The 20,298-nt window shown below is 40.9% G+C and overlaps 1 protein-coding gene across 2 annotated transcripts in view; it reads left to right on the top strand.

Moving 5' to 3' along the window:
• The window catches only part of CFAP65 (cilia and flagella associated protein 65), a 42,334-nt gene extending 22,436 nt beyond the window's left edge, over positions 1–19,898 (top strand). For both annotated transcript variants that reach the window (XM_072122336.1, XM_072122335.1), the window contains exons 20-33: positions 9,190–9,366; positions 9,700–9,766; positions 10,087–10,197; positions 10,414–10,605; positions 10,714–10,863; positions 10,943–11,086; positions 11,395–11,511; positions 11,586–11,714; positions 12,010–12,081; positions 12,341–12,555; positions 15,124–15,258; positions 15,820–16,101; positions 18,477–18,611; positions 19,275–19,898. In XM_072122336.1, the coding sequence (XP_071978437.1) occupies positions 9,190–9,366; positions 9,700–9,766; positions 10,087–10,197; positions 10,414–10,605; positions 10,714–10,863; positions 10,943–11,086; positions 11,395–11,511; positions 11,586–11,714; positions 12,010–12,081; positions 12,341–12,555; positions 15,124–15,258; positions 15,820–16,101; positions 18,477–18,611; positions 19,275–19,389 (2,041 nt within the window). In that variant the 3' untranslated portion in view covers positions 19,390–19,898. The remainder of the gene's footprint in view (positions 1–9,189; positions 9,367–9,699; positions 9,767–10,086; positions 10,198–10,413; positions 10,606–10,713; positions 10,864–10,942; positions 11,087–11,394; positions 11,512–11,585; positions 11,715–12,009; positions 12,082–12,340; positions 12,556–15,123; positions 15,259–15,819; positions 16,102–18,476; positions 18,612–19,274) is intronic.
• The last annotated feature ends 400 nt before the right edge of the window (positions 19,899–20,298 follow it).

Below are 20,298 nucleotides of genomic sequence, written 5' to 3'. Positions count from 1 at the left end.
GGGCCCTACACCTGTAAAGACTCATATATATTTTCGCCTTTTTACGAGATTTAAAATAGAAGTATAGACACTCACGGTTGGTTGGCAACAAAGGTTCTGATTGTCCTTAGAATTATGTTGCTGCTCTCGATGTACCGGGGTGGAGAAAAAACAATCCAGATATCCACATATGTTGTGGTTAGCGGCTTTCCACATGTAGTGGAGTCTGTGGACGCCGTTTGGAAGCGTGGTCTCAAGGCGTTGCGGGATGTCAGTCCACACGCATCCGCTAGACTGAATGGATCCTCCTCCTCCTAATCCAGATCGAGCGACTGAACTGTGTCGCAAATAGTGCGACTGTAATATGTCGCAGATGGTGCCGTGCTACTCACTGGGTGCGGTCTTGCTCGTCAATGGATGTAGTCTTTCAAGCTGAGGCTCCAAGTGGTGCACTTTAGTTTGTAAACTTTCTCAAGTGAGTGTCTTTTCTTTTCTTTTGTAGGCGATATTGTTATTGCAAATGAGTCATAAAATCAGTAGCTAGACGCGTTTCGAAGCGTGATGCTTCTTCCTCAGTAGCTCTATATTTAAAACCTCCATGTTGGAACACTTCCTTAAATACCCCTTCCGGGCTCAAGAATTATCCGGTTTGGATTTTTCCGGATTGGGTTAAATTACAAAGACCTGACCTGGATCAATCTACTTTGATGTGTTTCAATTCTTTTTCGGATAATGCTGCATTGTTTCAATACATTAATTGAAAAAACCATAAATCATAGACTAAAATTGTAAATATTCATGTTGGACAGACATATTAAATGAAAATGTAACAAAAAATATACACAGAATAATATACAGACACTAATGTAATAGTGTAAAATAGGAGTTTTTTTGGGGAAGAGGATTTTGTAACGGTATTACCCAAGTTTCTATTTTGTCGACTAATCGACATAATCTTGTGTCCATAGTTTCAAAATATATGGAAGACACCATTCTCTGTAGGGTATTTTTGTATATATATATTTTTTGTGCACATAGTTCAGTACAAAAGATACTTATAGATAATGACCAATATATGTATATATATGTAAAACGGTTGGGGGATTTTCATGGGTTTCATAATGGGTGGGGGAAGCTGGAAGGGGCCACATGTGCTGGTATACAGCCGGACTAATGTTGCCTGCGTTACGGCTGCCTCCATCCAATTTATAAAAAACCAAATATTTCGAGTTCTGCATTGAGACCCTTTGGTGCCATCGTGTCGAAGGTGAAAATGAATCTTGATTCCATTCTGGACATTTTAGCGATATAGTCTCCACCCCTCCAGTCTTTTTTTACTGATTGTATCGCACAGAATTTTAATTGTGTTGTATCCATGTTGTGGGCTGTTTTGAAGTGTTTTGACAGAGTATGGGTTTCTAAACCTTTCTTAATATTCCTTAAATGTTCAGCGATTCTCTCTTTTAGGGGTCTGATCGTCCTTCCAATATACTGTTTTTGACAGGGGCACATTATCATGTAAATTACTCCACTACTGTTGCAAGTGAGGAGTTCATTAATGTTATGTGTTGATTCATTGCTAGATGAAGTGACCTTTTGAGTGCGTTTCGTAAAAGTGGTTTTCTTACAACAAACACAATCTCCGCATCTAAAAAAGCCTTTTAAATTCAGCCAGGTTTTATTTAGGGTTTTTGATTTGGTCTTGATAGAGGGAGCTATTTGAGAGCCTAAGTTGGGAGCTTTAGTGTAAATAATGGGTGGTTTCTCCGGTAAAAGTGTGTGGAGTGTTCTATCATTCTTCAAAATGTCCCAATGTTGGGTAATGATTTTCTGTAGTTTTTTGTATTGTGTGTTATATGGAAAAATAATTTTACTTTGATTCTCTCGTGCGGTATCTAGTGAAGTTTCTTGTGAAAGTGGAATTTTTTCTTTGATCAAATCCTCTCTTTTTAATTGTCTCGCTTTTGTTAAAGCAGAGGATAGTGTTGTAGTAGTGTAATTCTTTTCTTGAAACTGTACTGTTAATTGGTTAGCTTCTTCTTCAAATTTTTCAGTGGTCGTACAATTTCTCCTTAAGCGTCGATATTGACCAAAAGGTACATTTTCAAGCCATCTAGGAAGATGGCAACTATGTTTAGATATATAACTGTTTTTGGATGTTGGTTTTATGTATGTGCTGCATTCTAACTTGTTATCCACTATATCAATTTGCAAATCTAGAAACTCTACCTTTGTTTTGCTTATATTAGGTGAAAATTTCAAATTATATGTGTTTGTGTTCAATGTTGAAATGAAATCATATAACTCTGTCTCACTTCTGTCCCAAATCAGGATGATGTCATCTATATACCGATGCCAGAGCACCAGGCCGTCGCCAAGCCTGCAATCTATAACTTGCTCCTCCCAATAAGCCATGAACAGATTAGCAAAGCTTGGCGCGAACCTGGTGCCCATGGCCGTACCGGATACCTGTAAATAAAAATCCCCTTCAAAGTAAAAATAATTATGTTCTAAGATAAATCGGATACAATCCAATAGAAAATTAATTTGTTCGTCTTTTAGGGTAACTGTTTTTCTCAAATGGTGTTCCACCGCTTCAACACCTAAGTCATGTTTGATGCATGTGTATAAAGAACTTACATCTAATGTTGCGATGGTCCAATTGTGTTTCCAATCTAAATTTTCTAATATCCTTATGATTTGAGTGGTGTCTTTCAGGTAGCTTCTTGTTTTTTTCACATATGCTTGGAGGAAATGATCTATATATTGAGAGAGATTTGCTGTTAGGGATCCTATGCCTGAAACTATAGGTCTTCCAGGGGGTTTGGACGTGTCTTTATGAATTTTAGGCAAACAATAAAAAATGGGTATTCTGTAGTGTTTGTGTAAAATATAATTATGTTCTTTTTCTGTTATTACTTGTGCTGATAGAGCTTTGTCGACAAGAATGTTTAATTGTTCTGTATAGGAGTCAGTGGGGTCGCATAAAAGTTTATGATATGTGTCCGTGTCTCTCAATTGTCGTAGACATTCAATGTTGTAGTCAGAGGTGTCTTGTAACACAATCCCCCCCCCTTTATCTGCTGGACGTATGGTTAAAGCATTATTTTTCTGTAACATTTTTAATGAATGTTGTTCTGATTTAGTTAAGTTTGAATATTTATTTGTTTGTTTCAGCTTATTGACATCTTTCTTGCAGGATATTTTAAAGGATGTCATTTCTTTGCTCATTTCTTGCCGTGGAAAAAATTTTGATTTCGGTTTTAGATTAGTGTATTGGTGTAGCCCTAAACTTGTAGTGGTCTTCTCTAATGGATTTTTTAAAAAATATTTCTTTAAGCATAAATTCCTCATATATTTCTCTATGCCTACATATATTTCAAATTTATCCAAAGGGTGGCTAGGTGCAAATTTTAATCCTTTGTTTAACAGACTGACGTGATTTTTGGTGAGTGATATTTTACTTAAATTAAAAATTCCTAATGTGTCCAGTTCACCATTTGTTATAACTTCCCTACTTTTGTCTTCGGAGTGGTGTCTATTTCCGTGTCCTCTTCTAATCCTCTTTTTCTTGTGTGATGTCCTAGATGTATTTTCTGTGCTGAAACGGGTGAACTTTGTGTTGTTTGTGCATATGTCTGTGGTCTGCTGTGTGTGCGATCCCTGGTTTGTCGGTGGTTCCTCATTTCGTTGTGCTCTGTCCATGTTTTGGGTGTATACCTTTGTGAGTGTTGGTGCAATTGTTCGTGATTCGGTTGTTGGTAATTGAGAGATTGTCTGTAGTTCGATTGTTGGTGGTTGGGGTTGTAGTATGATCGTTGGTGTGTGTGTGTATGATATTTCTTCTTGCTGTAATCCGTGGTGTGATGAGGAACTCTCCCCATGGAAACCCCATCACACCACGGATTACAGCAAGAAGAAATATCATACACACACACACCAACGATCATACTACAACCCCAACCACCAACAATCGAACTACAGACAATCTCTCAATTACCAACAACCGAATCACGAACAATTGCACCAACACTCACAAAGGTATACACCCAAAACATGGACAGAGCACAACGAAATGAGGAACCACCGACAAACCAGGGATCGCACACACAGCAGACCACAGACATATGCACAAACAACACAAAGTTCACCCGTTTCAGCACAGAAAATACATCTAGGACATCACACAAGAAAAAGAGGATTAGAAGAGGACACGGAAATAGACACCACTCCGAAGACAAAAGTAGGGAAGTTATAACAAATGGTGAACTGGACACATTAGGAATTTTTAATTTAAGTAAAATATCACTCACCAAAAATCACGTCAGTCTGTTAAACAAAGGATTAAAATTTGCACCTAGCCACCCTTTGGATAAATTTGAAATATATGTAGGCATAGAGAAATATATGAGGAATTTATGCTTAAAGAAATATTTTTTAAAAAATCCATTAGAGAAGACCACTACAAGTTTAGGGCTACACCAATACACTAATCTAAAACCGAAATCAAAATTTTTTCCACGGCAAGAAATGAGCAAAGAAATGACATCCTTTAAAATATCCTGCAAGAAAGATGTCAATAAGCTGAAACAAACAAATAAATATTCAAACTTAACTAAATCAGAACAACATTCATTAAAAATGTTACAGAAAAATAATGCTTTAACCATACGTCCAGCAGATAAAGGGGGGGGGATTGTGTTACAAGACACCTCTGACTACAACATTGAATGTCTACGACAATTGAGAGACACGGACACATATCATAAACTTTTATGCGACCCCACTGACTCCTATACAGAACAATTAAACATTCTTGTCGACAAAGCTCTATCAGCACAAGTAATAACAGAAAAAGAACATAATTATATTTTACACAAACACTACAGAATACCCATTTTTTATTGTTTGCCTAAAATTCATAAAGACACGTCCAAACCCCCTGGAAGACCTATAGTTTCAGGCATAGGATCCCTAACAGCAAATCTCTCTCAATATATAGATCATTTCCTCCAAGCATATGTGAAAAAAACAAGAAGCTACCTGAAAGACACCACTCAAATCATAAGGATATTAGAAAATTTAGATTGGAAACACAATTGGACCATCGCAACATTAGATGTAAGTTCTTTATACACATGCATCAAACATGACTTAGGTGTTGAAGCGGTGGAACACCATTTGAGAAAAACAGTTACCCTAAAAGACGAACAAATTAATTTTCTATTGGATTGTATCCGATTTATCTTAGAACATAATTATTTTTACTTTGAAGGGGATTTTTATTTACAGGTATCCGGTACGGCCATGGGCACCAGGTTCGCGCCAAGCTTTGCTAATCTGTTCATGGCTTATTGGGAGGAGCAAGTTATAGATTGCAGGCTTGGCGACGGCCTGGTGCTCTGGCATCGGTATATAGATGACATCATCCTGATTTGGGACAGAAGTGAGACAGAGTTATATGATTTCATTTCAACATTGAACACAAACACATATAATTTGAAATTTTCACCTAATATAAGCAAAACAAAGGTAGAGTTTCTAGATTTGCAAATTGATATAGTGGATAACAAGTTAGAATGCAGCACATACATAAAACCAACATCCAAAAACAGTTATATATCTAAACATAGTTGCCATCTTCCTAGATGGCTTGAAAATGTACCTTTTGGTCAATATCGACGCTTAAGGAGAAATTGTACGACCACTGAAAAATTTGAAGAAGAAGCTAACCAATTAACAGTACAGTTTCAAGAAAAGAATTACACTACTACAACACTATCCTCTGCTTTAACAAAAGCGAGACAATTAAAAAGAGAGGATTTGATCAAAGAAAAAATTCCACTTTCACAAGAAACTTCACTAGATACCGCACGAGAGAATCAAAGTAAAATTATTTTTCCATATAACACACAATACAAAAAACTACAGAAAATCATTACCCAACATTGGGACATTTTGAAGAATGATAGAACACTCCACACACTTTTACCGGAGAAACCACCCATTATTTACACTAAAGCTCCCAACTTAGGCTCTCAAATAGCTCCCTCTATCAAGACCAAATCAAAAACCCTAAATAAAACCTGGCTGAATTTAAAAGGCTTTTTTAGATGCGGAGATTGTGTTTGTTGTAAGAAAACCACTTTTACGAAACGCACTCAAAAGGTCACTTCATCTAGCAATGAATCAACACATAACATTAATGAACTCCTCACTTGCAACAGTAGTGGAGTAATTTACATGATAATGTGCCCCTGTCAAAAACAGTATATTGGAAGGACGATCAGACCCCTAAAAGAGAGAATCGCTGAACATTTAAGGAATATTAAGAAAGGTTTAGAAACCCATACTCTGTCAAAACACTTCAAAACAGCCCACAACATGGATACAACACAATTAAAATTCTGTGCGATACAATCAGTAAAAAAAGACTGGAGGGGTGGAGACTATATCGCTAAAATGTCCAGAATGGAATCAAGATTCATTTTCACCTTCGACACGATGGCACCAAAGGGTCTCAATGCAGAACTCGAAATATTTGGTTTTTTATAAATTGGATGGAGGCAGCCGTAACGCAGGCAACATTAGTCCGGCTGTATACCAGCACATGTGGCCCCTTCCAGCTTCCCCCACCCATTATGAAACCCATGAAAATCCCCCAACCGTTTTACATATATATACATATATTGGTCATTATCTATAAGTATCTTTTGTACTGAACTATGTGCACAAAAAATATATATATACAAAAATACCCTACAGAGAATGGTGTCTTCCATATATTTTGAAACTATGGACACAAGATTATGTCGATTAGTCGACAAAATAGAAACTTGGGTAATACCGTTACAAAATCCTCTTCCCCAAAAAAACTCCTATTTTACACTATTACATTAGTGTCTGTATATTATTCTGTGTATATTTTTTGTTACATTTTCATTTAATATGTCTGTCCAACATGAATATTTACAATTTTAGTCTATGATTTATGGTTTTTTCAATTAATGTATTGAAACAATGCAGCATTATCCGAAAAAGAATTGAAACACATCAAAGTAGATTGATCCAGGTCAGGTCTTTGTAATTTAACCCAATCCGGAAAAATCCAAACCGGATAATTCTTGAGCCCGGAAGGGGTATTTAAGGAAGTGTTCCAACATGGAGGTTTTAAATATAGAGCTACTGAGGAAGAAGCATCACGCTTCGAAACGCGTCTAGCTACTGATTTTATGACTCATTTGCAATAACAATATCGCCTACAAAAGAAAAGAAAAGACACTCACTTGAGAAAGTTTACAAACTAAAGTGCACCACTTGGAGCCTCAGCTTGAAAGACTACATCCATTGACGAGCAAGACCGCACCCAGTGAGTAGCACGGCACCATCTGCGACATATTACAGTCGCACTATTTGCGACACAGTTCAGTCGCTCGATCTGGATTAGGAGGAGGAGGATCCATTCAGTCTAGCGGATGCGTGTGGACTGACATCCCGCAACGCCTTGAGACCACGCTTCCAAACGGCGTCCACAGACTCCACTACATGTGGAAAGCCGCTAACCACAACATATGTGGATATCTGGATTGTTTTTTCTCCACCCCGGTACATCGAGAGCAGCAACATAATTCTAAGGACAATCAGAACCTTTGTTGCCAACCAACCGTGAGTGTCTATACTTCTATTTTAAATCTCGTAAAAAGGCGAAAATATATATGAGTCTTTACAGGTGTAGGGCCCTGCATCCTGTTTAAATAGCAAAACCTCCTGGATATCAATCTACTATACAAAGCTGAATTCCGTTTTTGATTCTGGACTTTCACTTTTTACTTTTTACTTTTTACTTTTTAGGACCCACAACTTTGGACATTTATTGTTTTTTGTCTTTTGTCTTCTGTTTTTCTTAGGATTGACAATAATTTTTTGGACATTTTAATATTTTTTCATGCATGCAAGTTCAATTGATTTTTGTGTAACGTTGTTTTATCTGATATTTACAGTAAACACATAAGTTTACAGTGGGCACATAAGTTTACAGTAGACACACAAGTTTACAGTAGACACACAAGTTTACAGTAGACACACAAGTTTACAGTGGACACACAAGTTTACAGTGGACACAGAAGTTTACAGTAAACACAAAAGTTTACAGTGAACACATTAGTCTACAGTAAACACATAAGTTTACAGTAAACACATAAGTGTATACACACTTCATATTTGTCTGAGCTATCGAGTAATAATCAAATTCCAGTACATGTAGAAATTTAAACCATCTGTTATTATATCAAGACCATTGTGAATGTTTTTATCTATTTTATTTATACTTTGAATGTGGTATTAAATATTGTGATTCACTTCCGAAACCGTTTTTGAGCGTGCCCACATACACAAAAAACTTTTTCGACCTTTCTATCATAGCCAGCAGTGGTCAGGGGTCAGCATGGGCACTCTGACCCCTCTGTGACTACACCCCCCATACACAGCGAGCTGCCATGTCCTGTGTCCTGACACCTTTCTATCATAGCCAGCAGTGGTCAGGAGTCAGCATGGGCGCTCTGACCCCTCTGTGACTACACCCCCCATACACAGCGAGCTGCCATGTCCTGTGTCCTGACACCTTTCTATCATAGCCAGCAGTGGTCAGGGGTCAGCATGGGCGCTCTGACCCCTCTGTGACTACACTGCCCCCATACACAGTGAGCTTTAGTGTCCTGACACCCATTGGAACCAACAGAGCCTCTTTCAGCAATTTTCATTCTTCACCCACCAAAAGCCTGTTTTTGGTTTTTGTTTCTCCCACCAAAAGACCTACCATTTCTGTGACCCTACAATTTATTGGCATCAGAGTTTGGCCCATTTGCAGTCACTAAGATGCTTTCCCTTCCTATTTGCCTGCTTCCATCACATCATTTTAAAAAAACTAATGCATAATCGATCACACGGCCCCCATCTACCATGTACATGTGTGTTCTTATGTTGGAGAGAAGCCTTTGATTCCTCTCGGATGGCAGGACCTGTTAACATTTGTGTTTACACATTAACATTAGTGTTTTGTAAACTGAATGTTAACAGCAACGTAATTAGGAAAATCTCCTCTCCTCAGTTGTTGCATTGCGTTTCAAAACGCAACGGCTGCATGTTTTGTCAGTGAATTTAATAAGCTAGTCTAATAGATGACAATTGTTTAGATATTCTACTCCTTTCTAGGGATTTTTTGTTTCCAATGGACCAGCAGATAGAACTAGAATTCTGGGCTGAGACCTGGGAGTTCGACCCCAGCGAAATTCACCAGATGAGAATACAGGACAATAAACTGTTCACCATTAGCCCCAAATCGGGGAATCTAAACCCAGGCCAGCAGCAGACGGTGCAGCTAACATACAGGTAAGTGAGACAGAAGCACTGGTACATGGGGGATCCTGACATCAACAATGTCATATAGAATATACAGGAGCACCCTACCTAAAGGGGCTGCTAGTATAATGGGGTCAAATCTGGGGAACGGTGTCCTTCAAGTAAAGTAGTCCTTCTTTTTTTTAACCTGTAAAAACACAGCTGCATCCCAAAACACAAGAAAATGATGCGGTTTCAACTGTTTTAATCACCCCCAATAGAACAGTCTGAATGCACGTAATATCACAAAATGTATTTATGTTACATGCTGGCAGCTAATGCGACTCTACAGATGTCTGACTTTTGTGTTCTCTTCTTGCACAGACATGATTTTGTTGGAACTGATCGCCTGCCTGTCCTGTTAAAAGTGTCTCATGGCCGAGAGATTTTGGTACGTGAAACTCAAATCATTATTAACAGGTCAAAAGCTTGTAGGCGGCATCCACACATGGTGCGAGGGACTTGGAAAGATCACATATGCGATTCCACTAACACGTGCAAATCATGGTGCTCTTTACCAATTGTATGCAGGAGGAATATGCAATCGGGCCAAGCCCCTCCCCATTGTGCTTGAACTGCATCCATGTGTGAACGAGGCTCAAGGACCCTTCTTCCTAAATACTCACCATCTGCTTCCTGAAGACACTGTGTATATATTGTTAACTTCATATTGAGAACATGTATCATTCATGTGATTGTATACCATTCCAGCTAAACTTTATTGGGGTCACAGTAGAGAAGGAACAACGCTATGTACATTTCACGTCCACAAGACATCGCTTCACACCAATGGCCATTGGCAGCTCAAGTCCTTCAAAACAGGTAGGATGCTTTAAGAAAGAGCTGTCACGATACTGGCTGCTACTATAAGATTTGGTGTCGCCATATGAATTGTGATCATAAGGGGTGACATCATATAAGGCAATTATTCTTCTTGAATAGGATTTCCAGCTGGAAAGTACTTTGCACAATTTATCTTCCTCTTCTCACATGGTGCAACTGAGATATATGATCACACTCCTCCTTCTATATCTGTAGGTCTATGAGCTGTACAACGGGGGCTCTGTAGCTGTAATCTATGAGATCCAACTGGAACCACTAAGAGAAGTTCAGGAACAGAACTATCACCACCCCATATTCCAGTGTCTGAACCCCCGAGGGGAAATACAACCAGGAGCAACAGCATCTGTGGAATGGATCTTCTCACCACTGGAGGCTAGGACTTATTCAGTAAGCCTTATCTGCACTGATAATTGTTCCAGGCATTGTGTACACCTATGGGCCCCGTGCTATGGGTTATATCCTGGTATTGACCTCTTTATTTTCCTTTATTCACAGGTGACTGTTCCAGTTCACATTTTAGGGGGAGACTCTGCCCTGATCACTTTTGAAGGGATTGGTTATGATCGCAGCGTTCTTGGGGACACAGCAATATTCGAGGAAATTTCCCCATTATCAGCTGTGCCCCGACTCACAATACCTGGTCAGGTGAGGATATTGATCGTCATAGGAGGCCATGACTCTTGATCTGTTGTGTTCATGTGTACAATGTGCTTTTCTCCTATAGATCCCACACTTGACCCAGCAGAAATTGGCATTTGGGGATATACCTGTTTTCGGCAAATCCAGCCGGCTGGTGTTCTTGAACAACACTTCTGAGTTCCAGGCCATCTTTTTCACATGGTATGCAGCATCGCCTAATGCCAGCGAGGTGGGTACAGTAACTTACATCATTTTAGTGGAGTAAGAATTTTGACAGAAACAGGGATATACCCTGCGATGTAAAGGGTGTGTATACAAAATGGCAGATTATGTTCACAGTCCACTCTATATATGGGGCATATGGACCTGTGAAGTTGAAATGGCACTGACCTTACCAATCCTATACTGATCACCTATGCTAAGGATAAGTAATCAATATTTACCCCATTAAAATCAACATTGTTGATATTTGCGGGAATAAGAGGGTGCACTGCGTTTTCTCCATATGAGACTTACTATACTGACTTAATTTTACAGAGTCTCCAAGTCTCCCCTCTCTCTGGCGTGGTACGACCAGGGGAAAGCATCAATATTGTGGTCACCCTTCAGTCTGGAGAGCAGGCCTCCTTCTATACGCTGGAACTTGTGTGTGAGGTAAGTACCTGAGCGCTGCATAATAGTCATTGTCTTCTATGATGGAGCATCTGTCATGCATTATTTCTGTGCAGGTATTTATGGAGAGAGCCCTTGCACAGTACGAGCAAGATCTCCGAGAATGGGAAGAAGAAGAGGAGCGGCAGTCATTGGAGTTCGCAATTACGCATCCAGCTACTGATAAGAAGGGTCAGGCAGCGGCGGTGAGTCTATACGTATGAGACTATCCCTAAAAGACCATGAGAACAGTATGTATACTCAGTAGGGGAACTTCATTTGTTATGTGATAGTCACATCCACCACTGCCTTCTGCAGGTCTCCTGTAGACTCCATCTTTATGGAATGCTGCTTTGGATGTAACTGGAGTGTATAACAATCTTACACAAGATTTAAAAATATTTGTTGACTGAAACCAAAATCTTTTGCACTGATTGTATTATTATTGATTATTATCATATTTCATGACTTAAATTTACTTCTGACCTGTTTATGTCCTAGTGTACGGTACAGTCCACAGGTCCCGGGATCATTCCTGCTATGCAACAATCGGCAGAAATAAGGAGATACAAGGTATATTCAACTATGACTTGTGTAAGGTGCTATTTGACATTCTCTTCAGTAATTGTACGGACCAGTTAGTTCCTATTGTGCCCAAAAGAAAATAACCACTAGGGGGCAGCTTTATCCTTACAAATGTGCAGTGTTTTATAATGTTTTTATTTTTCCAACTAAATACAGTAATAATATCAATTAGATGGCACTAGGGCGTCATCATATTTTTTTTAATGCAAACCGGTGACTTTTCTCACCCCTTTATATATTTTAACAGACCCTACCACCTATCAAGAATGCAGATTATGCCCGAGCACCAGCCAGTCGAGACAGAGAAAACCGCAATGCTATGAAAGAGGCTCCGAGAGTCCGGGCGAGACCCCAACCCCCTGCTCCATTGCAGCTTCACTTGTCAGTGACCGGGAGGTCCCATCACACTCCAGATTTTCTCAGCCAATACCAGAATGAATTTCCACGCCACTTCCAGCAGCGGTGAGTGATCAGTCATTCTTAAAGGTGGAATACGTGACTAGTTTGGAGCTGTGACCCCCCCTGTAAATTACCATTCAAGACCAGTACGATTTTTTTTTTATGTTTTATGACACTTGGAATACACAATCTTCTGTAATTGCTTCACACACAGAAATGAATGGAGTCTTCTAGTAAAACTGGAAATTCCACAACTCCAGGCCCCGGATTGTCTGACGTTTCAGACAATCCAGTCCTTATACACTGAGATCTACCCTTTTATTATGTTATAAGGGAACTGATGTTTCTGGGTGCCAGCGGGTAATTACCTAGCACACTCATAAGGGAAGACCCACACCTAAACATGGAAAAAAAGGTTTAATAAACAAATACTTCTAGGTGGAAAGTGTGTGTGTGTGTGTGTGTGTATATATATATATAATATGGTTTGTTTGTGGACTGTTACCATGGAGATCTATAGGTCTGCATTGGAGCTGTATGTCCCTGTGGGAGTAGTGGGGTTCCTTGTGATCAAACCCGCTATATATGGCCATTAATAAAACTACTACCGGTAAGGCAGCTCTGAAATTTTCCTCTGAAGTGTTCCTCTTTTACTAGGATCACATTTATATATGTGTTTCCAGATTTTGGAAACCAAGCAGATGACTATCAATATCTTGGCAGTCTTCTCTTCTCATAGGTCAGGAGTCGTCTGACTCGCTTCATATCCTGGAAAATTGTAAGTGTAAGGTGTGTTCCATAAACTTATGGGGCCGACATAGTTTCCATGATTTGGATGAATTGTTATGACATCCATAGAAAATTTGGAGATATAATTTAGTGCACTTTGAATGAAACCCCTTTACCCTTATATCTGCTTCAGAAACAGGAACTGAAGGTTTTATTTTACCTTTCTGATTTGTTTGGTCATTGACAACTGCTGCAACACAACTGTCTGGTGTTCCTTATCTTCTCACTCCCGCAGAATAGTGAGTGCAGCTCTGGAGTATAATACAGGATGTAACTCAGGATCAGTACAGGATAAGTAATGTCATGTATGTACACAGTGACTGCACCAGCAGCAGAATAGTGAGTGCAGCTCTGGAGTATAATACAGGATGTAACTCAGGATCAGTACAGGATAAGTAATGTCATGTATGTACACAGTGACTGCACCAGCAGCAGAATAGTGAGTGCAGCTCTGGAGTATAATACAGGATGTAACTCAGGATCAGTACAGGATAAGTAATGTCATGTATGTACACAGTGACTGCACCAGCAGCAGAATAGTGAGTGCAGCTCTGGAGTATAATACAGGATGTAACTCAGGATCAGTACAGGATAAGTAATGTCATGTATGTACACAGTGACTGCACCAGCAGCAGAATAGTGAGTGCAGCTCAGGAGTATAATACAGGATGTAACTCAGGATCAGTACAGGATAAGTAATGTCATGTATGTACACAGTGACTGCACCAGCAGAATAGTGAGTGCAGCTCTGGAGTATAATACAGGATGTAACTCAGGATCAGTACAGGATAAGTAATGCCATGTATGTACACAGTGACTGCACCAGCAGCAGAATAGTGACTGCAGCTCTGGGGTATAATACAGGATGTAACTCAGGATCAGTACAGGATAAGTAATGTCATGTATGTACACAGTGACTGCAACACCAGCAGCAGAATAGTGAGTGCAGCTCTGGAGTATAATACAGGATGTAACTCAGGATCAGTACAGGATAAGTAATGTCATGTATGTACACAGTGACTGCACCAGCAGCAGAATAGTGAGTGCAGCTCTGGAGTATAATACAGGATGTAACTCAGGATCAGTACAGGATAAGTAATGTCATGTATGTACACAGTGATTGCACCAGCAGCAGAATAGTGAGTGCAGCTCTGGAGTATAATACAGGATGTAACTCAGGATCAGTACAGGATAAGTAATGTCATGAATGTACACAGTGACTGCACCAGCAGCAGAATAGCGAGTGCAGCTCTGGGGTATAATACAGGATGTAACTCAGGATCAGTACAGGATAAGTAATGTCATGTATGTACACAGTGACTGCACCAGCAGCAGAATAGTGAGTGCAGCTCTGGAGTATAATACAGGATGTAACTCAGGATCAGTACAGGATAAGTAATGTCATGTATGTACACAGTGACTGCACCAGCAGCAGAATAGTGAGTGCAGCTCTGGGGTATAATACAGGATGTAACTCAGGATCAGTACAGGATAAGTAATGTCATGTATGTACACAGTGACTGCACCAGCAGAATAGTGAGTGCAGCTCTGGAGTATAATACAGGATGTAACTCAGGATCAGTACAGGATAAGTAATGTCATGTATGTACACAGTGACTGCCCCAGCAGCAGAATAGTGAGTGCAGCTCTGGGGTATAATACAGGATGTAACTCAGGATCAGCACAGGATAAGTCATGTAAGTACACATTGTACAGCATTTTACTATTTAAAAAATAAAGTAAAGATCTAATCTATGTACAGGCCATTTAATTGTGTAGGTTCATGTATTTCTGAGCTGGATCAGGCATTTAAACTGGGAATTGTAATAATCCATTTTCTAGTCCATATAAAAAGAAGATGGAAAAACCTTCTCCAGTTATCCTTCAACCCGAAACAGGAGAGCCGGACAGAATCAAAGAGAAACCGAGTGCAGCACAGCAGGAAATGGCTCGGGACGTCATGACCTCAATCATCAGGTAATGTCATGTGGCTGTTCTCATGTTGTTTGCATTTGATATCATTCCCCCACCAATCAACATGTTTTCTTTCCTATAATGTGAACAGGGGATGACATTAAATCATGGGACAACCCATTAAAGTACAATTCTGTATTGAATTTTCAAAAATCATGAAACTAAATGTGTCTACGCCATCAAATACTCAAAGGCCTGCAAACTGGGGCTTTACAGGGGGTGTGAAACTACAAGTCTCAGCATGCCACTCCACAGCTTTCCTTCCATGTTTGGACTTGTACAATATATAGAGAGCAAAAGGTCACACACAACTGGGCTAAATAACCTCATCATCTCACATAACACTGCTCAATATACACGCAGGGTAATTATAGTGTATAGAATAATTACAACAATTATATACATTGAATATTTACAGGGAGAAGTACAATAGGAGAGGGTTTCCAAGGCTCATATTTCCAATGCAGAATAACCTGGACCCACGTTTAATGCCTCTGAATATTATTTTAAGCATATGACCACCTATAGCTCCTTGCTGTAACTTGTACATTGTGTATCCTATAGGAATCTCCTGGACGACAAGCAGTTTCATGAAGCGCTGGCAGAGATTCAGAATGAGCCTCTACCCTACTTCACCCAGATCCGCAGCACAGAGACTGTCCCAGCTCCTGCAGATGCCTCCAGTCCTACAGTACCGGGGACAATGCAGACAAGATCTAGTACCCCTGGATCAGAGAAAGGGATGTCACCAGGGTCCCAGGTGGTCCCCACAGACATGGCACATGAGGAGGCCCAGACCAAACCTTCACTTGTGCCGCAAGGAGAACAGAAGGAGAAGGTTAAAAGGTAAAGTGCAGATAATACAATTCCAGCACCCCAGGGTCAGAGACTTTTGAATATTCCTAACCCTTGGGCACAATGATACTTAGGCCTCATGCAGTCTGCATCCTGTAACTGGGTAAGCACAAGGCCGGCTACAGGAGAGTGGAGGGGTAAGCGCTACTCACCCCTCTCCATAGAAAGCTTGGTGGCACCGTGATCTGGTGCATTTACCTCTAGGGGGACCGTGATCTGGCTACAAATGTTGCGGCCAGATCACGGCCCCTATAGCAGTCGTGTGCATGAGGCCTTAGGACTCATCCACTTTGCCGTCTTATGGATTTGTCTTTCATAGAAGTTTGTGAAGTTGTACACAGTGAAGAGGTCATAGTGTCATAGCCCCAACCGTTACTCAGCATCAGGCCCCCACCAGTCTGATATTGATCACCTATCCCAAATATAGACTTATTAACTATTAACCAGTGATATATTATCAGTTAGTCAACTCGTGCTCACCACCAGGGGGCACTCTAACTCCATATCACGGATCCCTGCGTGTATATACTTGTGCAGCAACAGATGGACTGGACCCTGTCTCTATTCTGCTTGTAGGTGTAAACAGGTGTATGTGTCATACATATAACATTTCTCATACTATAAAATCTTAGATAAATATTAATTTTACAATCTTCCTCTTTAGTCAAGCTGTTGCATTTTAGGTCAGTCATAGTTAATTTATAACAAGCAGCAATTTATCAGCTATTGGTGTCTGTAAAATAGCTAGATAGACACAGTTAACCATGGATCGTCCCGGGAATGTGCTTGTAATCCCAGCAAGTTTTCCCAAAGGAAATAATTGAAATGCAGACGATTCGTTCTAAAGCCCAAAAGTATTTAGTCACATGTTGTACAACGTCTACTCCTTTATTTCTTCTACTTCTTCCATACTGTGTGAGCGAGGGAGGTACAGTACAGTACAGAGGGCGGAAGGGGCTCACATAATGCTTGTATTAGGAAATTTTGCTTGTAAAGTTACAGTTTTTCTAAAATGCAAGCTTGTCTTATAAAACACTTGCAGACCAAGTTACACGTAATCCACAAATCCACTGTATATAGACCGATATGAGATATATTACTGGGCGCATATGTAATCATATAGGACATTACGTATTACGGCCATCTGTACAGTTCTGGATATGAGATGTGTAACAACTGGGGTGGGGGTAAGAGCCACCTAGATAGATCTGAGTAGGAGAAAAGATCTTCAAAGCTGAAAATTCCTTTCTAAGGCGACTTTCACACGAATGTATGGGAGACGTAAATACGTCCCCCATAAAGGGCCGTGTTCCTTTATGGAGAAGGACAGGGGTGAGCAGCGCTCCTCCTCCTCTCCCCGGCGCCGACATGTGCCCGCCGTGCTACGGTATGGTGGGCACACATCAGTGTGAATGTAGATTAACTCTAATATATGTTGTTGGGTTTCTGGGGATCTGCTGTTAGTGTACAGTCTGATGATTCCTCCAGCAGGTTCATATCTTCCTGGTATAAATTTTTCTGCCCCTTTAGATAAGCAGTGTCACAGGGAGACCCTATAAAATCACATATATGTGCACTCTGATTAAGGGTATTACCAGCCACAACTCCTTAGCAGGGTTATTTGGGGACCCTTTAAACAAGAAGTGCCTGCCCTGTCTTTGATAACGTAGGCAGGTAGATGATCCATTTCCAGGACTTGTGCTACCATCCTGTTGTATCAGGAGTACAGTGAGCCCGTGACTTGTGCCACCTCCTGATGTCACTGATCCTCGCTGCTACAAGTCACCAGGGAGACGGCACAAGGCGCCATGAGATCAGCTCCACATATACAGATCATCTTCATACAGCACTGGACAAATACAGTGTCACAGGATAGAGTCACCCGCTTGGGACGTGTTCTCTTTATTCACTGAGACTGTAGATAACGACATCTGGCTTTGTGCTTTATAAAAGCTCAATTTGGTATCACAGATATTTGCTCATATTGACCTGAATCTGACTCTTCACTTACAAGTGATAATTGCCCCTTGCAATTTCACTGATCACAAACTGTCCCTCTACTGTGACCCCTGGTGATCTACAGGGAAAACACTTGTTGTTCTATTTCGCTGCAGCACCCCCAGAGGGCAAACTAAGCATTACACCACATCCATCTATATAACCCATATATCAGTGGACAAAGCAGGTCCTCCAGAGCGAGAGTCACTACTTACAGACAGTATTTGAGTTGAGGATCCTGAGAGGGTTCACTGTACTAACTCAGAATTACCTAATAGGCAATTAACCCTTTGTGCACAGTGATCCACTGATTATTGTACTGATTACTGTACCGACTATTCAATATTCTGAACTTCACTATTTTCCAGGACACCAATGTTCAGCCAACTCGTGGAGGCCATACTGGAGAACACACTTCAGAACATAATGACCGAAGCCAATCGCGGAGAAGTCGTTCTTACCACCCGCCCTCGTGTCATCGCTCTGCCACCTACAACCCCCAGGTATGTCATTGGGGGTGGGGGGGGGGGGGGATATGATGTATTGGCTGTCACCTGGAGAGTGGATTCTGCTCACACATGTATAGCCAGTCACGAAGTGTAGTCATGGAAAATAGAGAGATGATCAAAAACATATAGGGGCACGTTTACTTAGAAATCTGGAAAATTCACTAAATGTGCTATTTCAGTCTATAATGTAGCGTGCGAGTCATGAATCTGTCGCTTCCCCGCGCTGGCCCGACAGAGTTCAGCATCTTTTTTTTGTGGTGCACTTTTAACACAGGATGAGCGACACAATTTGCAAGTTAAATACTACGCTCAGTCCGAATCAGTCTGACCGACCGCCGGCACTTCCCCTAATTTGTGTCGCATGGAAGCAGTGGGGCTGCACCACAATAGCGGCACAGACAATTTTTAACCTAGAAGAAGGGGCACAGTCAAACGTGTGGGGGAAAAGCCCTTAGTAAATGTGCCCCTTGGCGTCTCTTCTTAGTGTATTTATAGGCAGTCATATAAATAACATTTGTATATATTGTGGTTATAGCTGTTGGCTGGTGGGTCCTAGGGGTACATGTTGGCGTACAGAACAGACGCTCTACTCCAGGTGACAATTCACAGCTGTGTCAACACCTCACAGATATTACATCCTGGCTCTCTGTTTGACAGGGGGATGACTCCGACCTCCTCAGCCCGCACTGTCTCCATGTCTCACAATGTACCAGCAACATCGAGCCCTCCTGAAGATCCAAGATCTGATCCCCCTGTGGAGATCCAGTCGTGAAGCACAGAGCAAAACCTCCAGTAGAGATGTTACTACACACATGGCGAATGAAGAGCAGCTTAGATTACATATAGACGATGAAGACCCATGTAGATTACGTTTAGGAGATTTCTAAGTAGGACATAAATCGCACTATAAATCCACAGTTTATATGTCCTATCTGACCATAACCTACACAGAAGTGCCCGGAAGAGGCCCTGGCAAGGGGTTTTCTTTTGGCTTCATAAAATCGGCTCAGGAGGAAATGGCATCAAATAGAAAAGCTGATAAATCCCTGCAACTCCAGTCCCACAAGAGGAGTCCCTGTGTGTCCACCCATGTTACCACTGCTGATAATCACTGGCCCCAGGAGTGACTGTAATATATATCATAAGACCGCTGCTGACAAGCACTGGCCTCAGGGGTGATGGTAGAATATATATCATAAGACCGCTGCTGACAAGCACTGGCCTCAGGGGTGATGGTAGAATATATACCATAAGACCACTGCTGACAAGCACTGGCCTCAGGGGTGATGGTAGAATATATACCATAAGACCGCTGCTGACAATCACTGGCCTCAGGGGTGATGGTAGAATATATATCATAAGACCGCTGCTGATAATCACTGGCCCCAGGAGTGACTGTAGAATATATATCATAAGACCACTGCTGACAAGCACTGGCCTCAGGGGTGATGGTAGAATATATATCATAAGACCGCTGCTGACAAGCACTGGCCTCAGGGGTGATGGTAGAATATATATCATAAGACCGCTGCTGACAAGCACTGGCCTCAGGGGTGATGGTAGAATATATACCATAAGACCACTGCTGACAAGCACTGGCCTCAGGGGTGATGGTAGAATATATATCATAAGACCGCTGCTGATAATCACTGGCCTCAGGGGTGATGGTAGAATATATATC

Source organism: Engystomops pustulosus, chromosome 8 (genome assembly GCF_040894005.1).
Source record: "Engystomops pustulosus chromosome 8, aEngPut4.maternal, whole genome shotgun sequence".
Classification (NCBI taxonomy): domain Eukaryota; kingdom Metazoa; phylum Chordata; class Amphibia; order Anura; family Leptodactylidae; genus Engystomops; species Engystomops pustulosus.
Note: the sequence above shows the minus strand (reverse complement) of the source record. Positions and strands in the feature narration are given on the sequence as shown.